Source organism: Octopus bimaculoides, chromosome 6 (genome assembly GCF_001194135.2).
Source record: "Octopus bimaculoides isolate UCB-OBI-ISO-001 chromosome 6, ASM119413v2, whole genome shotgun sequence".
Classification (NCBI taxonomy): Eukaryota; Metazoa; Mollusca; class Cephalopoda; order Octopoda; family Octopodidae; genus Octopus; species Octopus bimaculoides.
The window spans coordinates 7,080,436-7,088,824 of record NC_068986.1 but is presented as its reverse complement, the minus strand read 5'-3'; the positions used below and the strand labels follow the sequence as shown (position 1 = coordinate 7,088,824).

At 34.6% G+C, this 8,389-nt stretch overlaps 1 protein-coding gene and 1 non-coding gene across 4 annotated transcripts in view; both read left to right on the top strand.

Moving 5' to 3' along the window:
* LOC106882300 (uncharacterized) overlaps window positions 1–8,389 on the top strand; it is a 50,841-nt gene that overhangs the window by 11,426 nt on the left and 31,026 nt on the right. Inside the window, exons 2-3 of one of the 3 annotated variants that reach the window (XM_014932922.2) lie at window positions 260–440; window positions 1,731–2,069. The exons of 1 other annotated variant lie outside the window; for it this stretch is intronic. In XM_014932922.2, the coding sequence (XP_014788408.1) occupies window positions 1,750–2,069 (320 nt within the window). In that variant the 5' untranslated portion in view covers window positions 260–440; window positions 1,731–1,749. The remainder of the gene's footprint in view (window positions 1–259; window positions 441–1,730; window positions 2,070–8,389) is intronic. One more of the 3 variants, XM_014932921.2, reaches the window with a different exon arrangement.
* LOC128248215 (U6 spliceosomal RNA) lies at window positions 3,938–4,042 on the top strand. The gene has a single exon (XR_008264504.1). It is a non-coding gene; the product is annotated as a U6 spliceosomal RNA (small nuclear RNA).

The following is an 8,389-nucleotide window of genomic DNA, read 5'->3' as shown; positions in this document are numbered from 1 at the left end:
ATATATATATATATATATATATGTCTATTTGTTGTAAATTTTGACAACTTGAGGGAAATGATTTCTTTTCAAGCATTTGTCATTTTGTTGAAATGTAATATACTTCACTTCATTTATATTTGTAGATAACAACATTAAATTCTTTGTCTTTCCAAATTGTTGTAACAAGGTTACCTTTTTGATATTTTCACATTATTTTATTGACACTGTTTTGTTGCACTATTCCTCATAATATTGATGTTGTCTCCCACACTTTCAGGAATAAATCCAGAGATGAGAAAAAGCCATCACAGTAAACATGGTGGCGCAAGTAGAATATTGGTTCTATTAAATCCATTGCATATTCTAGGTACCCCTAAAAAACAGAATGGTCACAGCTAGAATACCTTTGATCATAGTCTGCTCAATCAGAGCTGATCTGCAGCTAAACAACTTCAGAGGTACAGCTTTTTCTAGTAAAAATTTCAGTTATTTTCATTGATATTGTGTGATCATCATGAGCTCAGGCCTTTGATTGTTCACTTTGTAGGTTTTAATAGAATATCTTTTTAAAATTTCCTTGTTCACTTTGTAGGTTTTAATGGAATATCTTTTTAAAATTTCAACTAGCCTTTATAACCAGTTATCATACTGTCATCAGAAACTGCCATGTGCAAGTTATAAGCACCATTTGAATTATTTTGCAATATATTCCTGAAAGACAACACCTGATATTCTATCATGCTAGGGGATCATTCTCAGAAATATGGGCAAGGATCAAATGATCAAAATGTCAAGAAAACATCCTAGCAGGACACATAACAGTATAGACTGTACACTCAGAAAGGATGTATATGTTTCATACATCTACCTCAGATGTGATCAATAAAGAAAATAGTGAAGTAGCCAAAAGAAAGAATACTTATGTTGTAACAATGTCAGATTGTGTAAGACATACTTTGGTTTAAAAAACAAGAGGGTTAACAAGCTCCACAGATGTCCTGAAGTTTCAACTAATTGAATGTGTTGTCTTATTCCTATAAGTCATCTATGGGACATGTTTTTAGTTTCATTTAGGACTCTATACATTTCACAATTCTTTTTTAGAAAAATTGATTGAACAAAGTAATTCTATTATAAATCTTTCATCCGACCAAATGGATTTAATGAAGTATTGAAATGTTATGATTAGTAAAAGTAAAGAGTTGATTTAAATACTGAAGTTGCTTCAATAAACTGTGCTCGTCCCTCACAGCACTTAGTCAAAAGAAAATTAGTGTATAAAGATGGCTGTGACTTAGCAGAAATAGGGGTACTTAACCAAGCCTTTTAGTATTTAGTTGTTTCCTTCTACTTTATATGCATTGTTTTGCCTTCCATATATTAATGGGCTCAGTAATACAAGTAACATTATTAGTCCAGTCAATGCATATTTACTTACAAAGACTTGTCTTATACTTATGTAAGAAACTGATTAATTAAAGTGTAATTAAAAAAAAATTTCTGGATATTTTAGAACTGGTAACAGACAAATGAAAATATTTAGTCCTTCAGTGCTTTTCATAGCTTATAAAATGTTTTTGTATTGAATTAAGAATGATACCATGTGAACAGTTATTAAGGAATGCTAGAAACAATATTATTAGAACCATTTTTAATATGCTTTGTTAATTTTATTGAAATTTAACAGATTAACATTTGTTAAATAATTATTGTAGTATAAAATATCTACTTGATCTGTGTTTTTCCAGGTCTCTTGATTAATACCCCATGTGCCGTGGTGGCTGTAACAGGGTCATGTATGAAGGTAGCCATTGCTCAGTTGTAAACAGTGCTTCCGTGTACATTGGTCCCCATGAAAAATTATGCATGTTGAATGGCTCCTCTTGCAGCAACATCAACCTTGGCCGACAGGTCGTATGCTTTAAGGACCTGTCCTCTTCTTCATCTTCCTCCTCTTCCTCAACCCTGTTACACAAGCCATCTTCTGCATTTACAAAATGTCATGTATCCACTGTGGCCAAGGTGCAAGCTGACAAGCCCACTCAGCTTCCAACCAAAATATCAGCAACAAACAGACGCAAGGGAAAGTAAGTTTAAACTTTTTGTCTTTCTTTCTCTTTCACATGTATATACACCTTACTATTTATGTATTGCTCGAAACTGATATAGTTTGGGAAATAATAAAAATTCATATACTGAGTTTAACTTTTGTATCTCACTTTGAAAACTTCTAATAAATTAAATTAACTTGTACTGTTATGCCTCATTTTAACTAAAACTAAACATTGTATGGCAGATTGAGAAGTTTAGTCTTAGAGCAGGTATACCATGTTATTGAGGCAGTAGAATTGGGCTTAGATTATAAATAAATACTAAGAGAAGGGGGACAGTTTTTTTTCTGGTGCAATTGAACCAGGGTTACCTTGGTTATAGATGAATTATTTTCTCATATTTCTAAAATCCTATTTAGTGTTTAATAAATAAAATTAACTGATTAAAGTCCTGTATTGCAAGTAACTGCAACTGTTGCTGAGTCCTAAACCACAAATCATAAAGCATTTTTTGAGGCCTTAAGCAGGAACTAGTCACTGTTTTGTGTGAGAAACAGAAAAGAACGTTTAGCTTCATTTCATAAAGAACTTCTTGTCTATACCATGTGTATTTGTATTCCTTGTTTATTCAGTGAATTTCTTAGGAGTTTTCTTTTTATCTCACTGTAATTTTCAAGCATCATAGCAAGTATTATTGATTTATTTATTAACTTAGTGATTTAATTTAGAGGAGAGAGCTTGAAATTTAAGAAAATACTCAGGGACCTCTATGTTTCAGTATCATCTGTACATAGCTGTGATCTAAGTGCTTTGGAAATTTATTGATTCTGATCAGAAGTGGAGTGATCAAGTATCTGACCATTGCATTGATACTTTAGTTAGTGGTGTGGGCCCTACAAAACTGTGGAACTCTGAAGCAAAACCTGTTGTTTATTTTCTTCAGCCTTTTCTTGAAGAATTTTTTTTGTTGGAATGAATGATGAGACCACAAGGTATTCACATTAACAAAGCAACACCACCTTTGTTAAACCGATGGAGATTTTATGAACACACACACATAGCGCTTGGGGACTGCTTTTTGTAATATAGGAGTTGTGCAACTTGCAAGTTACTAAGATGACTGGAACATAAAGTCAGCTTTGAGACAGGAACTGATATCTTGTAAATTTATGTGAAAGCACTTATGTGTTGTAAACTTACCTGTATTCAACCCACCTGAACATGTGGAAGTGATATGATAACAGGTAAAACCCACATTCACAATGTACACCAACAATCATTACATTGTATCAGCAAGATCTACCCAAATTCATGTGATAATTTTATGATTTTTATATTGAACTGACAAGCATTCCATCCAAATCTTGTTTCTAACAGGAATTTAAGAGTTGATACAAGTTATATTTAATAGAGTTTTTGCACAGTTTGATGGTTGGCTACTGGAAAGGCATGCAGCTGTAAAAATGAGACCAAATAGCACCCAATAAGAAATTACTTATGACAACCCATCCAACCCACTCCAGCCTGGAAAGTGGATGTAAAAAATGATAATGATATTGGTGTATGGTCTGGCCTGGAAAGAAACTAAATTTTTAATCTATTTGTTTCATATTGAGTACTTAATATTTCTTTATGTCATGCAGTGAGCTGATAGATTCATTACTACACTGGACAAAATGCTTGGCAGCATTTCTTCTGTCTTCATTCTATTTTCAGATGCCTCTCGGGGTTGATAAAACAAGTGCCAGTTGAACACTGAGGTTGGTGTAATCAACCTACCCCATCGCCCGAAATTGCTGGCCTTGTACCAAAATTTGAAACCAATATTTTTTAATATCTGGTCACATAAATAACAGCAGCGTTGACAAATGTTGGATTGTCTTTAAGGCATCATTTGGTCTAAATAAGAATAATTTTCCTGATATACTAAAATTGGAATGATACAGAGAAGATTAGCATGGCCCCTGCGCAAGGATGACACGCAAATTCGTGAAGCGTTCCATATTTTTGCGAGATCATTGCCAGTGCCGCTGGACTGGCTCTTGTGCGGGTGGCACATAAAAGACACCATTTTGAGCGTGGCCGTTTCCAGTACCGCCGGACTGGCCCTCGTGCACACCAACCTAATTCCTCTTATGCTCAACTTTTCTCTCAAAATGCTTACATTCTGTCAAACATGCATACTGACATTGCACATCCAGCAAAGCATACTGGCTTCATTTCTTTTAAGCCTACGCATGTCCTCAGCTGTCAAAGCCCATGTTTCACTTCTGTGTAGCATAACTGTTCGCACACAGGCACCATGCAATCTGTCTTTCACTCTGAGGGAGAGGTCCTTTGTTACTAGCAGAGGTAGGATCTCTCTAAACTTTGCCCAGCTTAATCTTATTCTCACAGCTATGCTCTCAGAGCATCCGGTCACCATTGTCTGGAAAGTTCTGAGCATTTTTCAATATGCAAAATGGGATATAAATAATTGATGTTGCAATAAATTTTATTCATTGAGATACTTTTCATTATTATTAATGACCTTTGCCCATCTATCAGGCGATTTAAATATTTCATCAGGTTAAAGTTTGACTAATTTTGAAGAAAAAAAATTTATCTATAAGACACAAAAAGAAAATGACTCTCCCCAGACACAACAGAATAATCTAGATGCATTTTGACTATATCTAACTTGTTAACTGTTTTTCCTTGAAATGAGTTCTGTAGAGATAAAAACAATATCAAGATAATATGGTGGATGGGATAAGACATCCCAGCCAAATTCATGTGATTTTGTTTGGGTAGCCAAAGACATGTGGTTGGGCATTGTCTTGTTGGAACACTACTTTCCTGTTGGCAATCTTCAGCCTCAATTCTTTGTCTTTTTGGTTCAAATTAGCCAGCTGATGATACTATACATCAGAATTAATGGTCTGATTTTGTGGGAGAAGCTTATAATAAATAACGCCTTTATGATCCCACCAAATACAAAGCATAGCTTTTTTGGCATGGATATTCATCTTTGATTGCTGTTTTGGGGAATCCATACGCAAACTCCAGGATCTTTTTTGCACTATGTTTTCGTACACAATCCATTTTTCATCTCCAGTCACAAGTTATTTAAAAAATGGCATGCTTTCATTCCGTTTCAAAAGCATATGAATGGAGTATCGGTTCAAGCAATTCTTTTCTGAGAATTTGTGAGGGACTCATGTTATGGTGAGAAATGTATCCTAGCTCTATTGGTTGGTACTCATGAGCCATACTCTTAGAAACTTCCAACTTCTCTGCAAGTTCTCTAGTCATGATATTTGAGTTTTTTGTCTTCAAAACATCTTCATCCAATTTTGAAGGTCTTCCACTGCGACTGTCATCTTCCAAGCTAAACTCCCCAGCCTGAAGTTTTGCAAACCACCTTTGAACAGTTGATTCACCTACAGTGTCATCACCATAAACTTCCACAAATGTTTTTGCATGTCTTTGTAGCATTCTCTACTTTTTTTTTAAATAGAAAAGCATTACAATGTGAATATGAAATTTTTGGTTATCCATTTCAAATGTCAATAGAGGGTAACTGGAATGTTAGATAAATCTATTTTTAGTCAGAAACAAAGAAAAGATGCACAACCACTTCAAGCAACGCCAAAGTCTTAACTGTGTTACGTTTCAGGTGTGTTCAATGAAGCGTTAAAAGATTTAACTTAAAAACACTTAGAACTTTCCGGACAACTTAATATATGTGTGTTTGTGTGTGTGTATATATATATATATATATATATTAACCCTAGGTGTTCTCATCAGCAAGATCTGCTGATGAGAATTAAGAGAGTTAATCTCAAAATTCGAAATCAGTTGTTCCATTTCTTCATTCTGAGGCTTTCTGCCGAAATGATAAGTTAATTTCTTCGTTCATCACCCGAGTTCTGTTGTGTCTGATGTATTTCCAGCGATTTATGGTTTATTAGAGCATTTTTTGACTCTGATTTTTACAGCAATGCTGGCACCTATTATAATTATAAATTAATTATAAAATTTTGGATTGGCCATTTATCAGCTTTTGCTTGCTGGCCACTTATATTATAGTTGTTATTTATTTTACTACTACTACTAATAATAATAATTAATAATATAAAGATATTTTTTGAATATTCATTTATGAAATATATATATAATAATAATATCTACATAAATATGTTTTGATTATTTATTCATTTATGAAGTATACACACAAACACACACACACATAGGCACAGCCATGGCTGTGTGGTAAAGAAGCTTGTTTCCCAACCACATGGTTCTGGGTTCATTCCTTCTGTGTGGCACTTTGGGCAAATGTCTTCTACTATAGCCTTGGGTTGACCAAAGCCTTGAGTGGATTTGGTGGACAGAAACTGAAAAGAAGCCTGTCATATGGATGTATTTGTGTGTGTGTGTGTTTGTCCCTCTGCCATCTCTCGACAAGTAATGTTGGTGTCTTTACATTCTCGTAACTTAGCAGTTCGGCAAAAGTGTCCGATAGAATAAGTACTAGGCTTACAGAGAATATGTCCTGGATTTGATTTCTTCTATTTAAAGGTGCTGATTCAGCATGGCTGCAGTCAAATGACTGAAACAAAAGAATATGTGTGTGTGTGTGCTTATATATATATATATATATATATATATATATACATATACACACACACATACACACACACACACACACACACACACACACACACACACACACACACACACACACAAACAAACGTGGCCCATTATTTTCAACCAAGATATTACATCTTTTATCTGATTGTTGAAGTGCTTCGATTCTGTGTATCTACATATATTTACTTGATTGTTGACATTTATCAGTGGTTTCTCTCATTGTTTTGATAATGCCATTTTCTATCGTTAATAAGACTTGGCATTTTTGACAATACAGGTATGCTGGTTTATCTATAAAAAGCTCACAGTGTAATAAATTATTTTGCTGCAGCAGAGAGGATGCTTCAGCTTATGAGTGGATTTCCTCATCAGATCAGCCATGCATTTCCAATTTTCTGGATATTAAATGGGAAATTTACATATTCAGTCAAGATTTTTGCTATTAAGGTTTTCATTTTTGTTTGTTGTATGTATTCAGATTTTATATTGCTTTGTTTTGCTAAAGATTTTATATTTATTAAAAGAATTATTTTCAAGCCAATAAAATTTAGCAGTACCTTAAACACCGTTTATTCCACATTTATAGCTAAAAATTATTTAGAAATTTTAATAAAATTGCACATTGAGATGTATTTATTTATGAGGGATGTTTAGTAATGAATATCTGTAGAATATACTTCAAGTATAAAGATGTAGGCGTATATTGTGGAGTTCAGACTTACGGGGTTAGTGATGTGAAGTGGACTATGTTAAAGGGTTAAAGAGTTTAAAATTTATGAAAGAAAAAAAAGTTATTCCCAGCTTGTTCAAGGACTTATTTTTACAATGTGTATCAGTGTTTGAATTAATATCACCATTGTTGAAAATAGATGTAGTTTGAAGTGAACCAGGTGGTTTGGTTTTAGTAAATTTTCACTTTCTATGTCTATTTCTTTGAAAGCCATTCAAAAAATCAGAACCACTGCTTTTAAAGTTGATGCTAGTATCCTTCAAAATGAGTGGAATGATGAAATAGATTTGGAGGCAATTATGAAAATCTGTTTTTCTATTGGTCAGGCCTGTCTGTAGTTAAAAAGCTCACTTTGCAACCATGTGATTTTGGGTTCAGTCCCACTGCACTGCACCTGGGGCAGTGTCTCTATAGCCCTGGACTGACAATGCCTTGAGTAAATGAATTTTGTTGATGGAAACTGGAAGCTCGTGTATCTCTTTGTTTATCCATTACCACTGCTTGACAACTGGTGTTGGTTTGTTTGCATCCCCATAACTTAGCAGCTCTATAAAACAAACTAATAGAATAAGTGTCAGACTTAAAAAAAAAAAAAAGAAAAGTACTGGGGTTGATTTGTTCAACTAAACCCTTCAAAGCAGTGCCTCAGTATAGCCACAGTCTAATGACAATCATCATCATCATCATCGTTTAACGTCCGCTTTCCATGCTAGCATGGGTTGGATGATTTGACTGAGGACTGTTAAACCAGATGGCTACACCAGGCTCCAATCTGATCTGGCAGAGTTTTTACAGCTGGATGCCCTTCTTAAAGCCAACCACTCTGAGAGTGTATCATCATCATCATCATCATCGTTTAACGTCCGCTTTCCATGCTAGCATGGGTTGGACGATTTGACTGAGGACTGGTGAAACCGGATGGCAACACCAGGCTCCAGTCTGATTTGGCAGAGTTTCTACAGCTGGATGCCCTTCCTAACGCCAACCACTC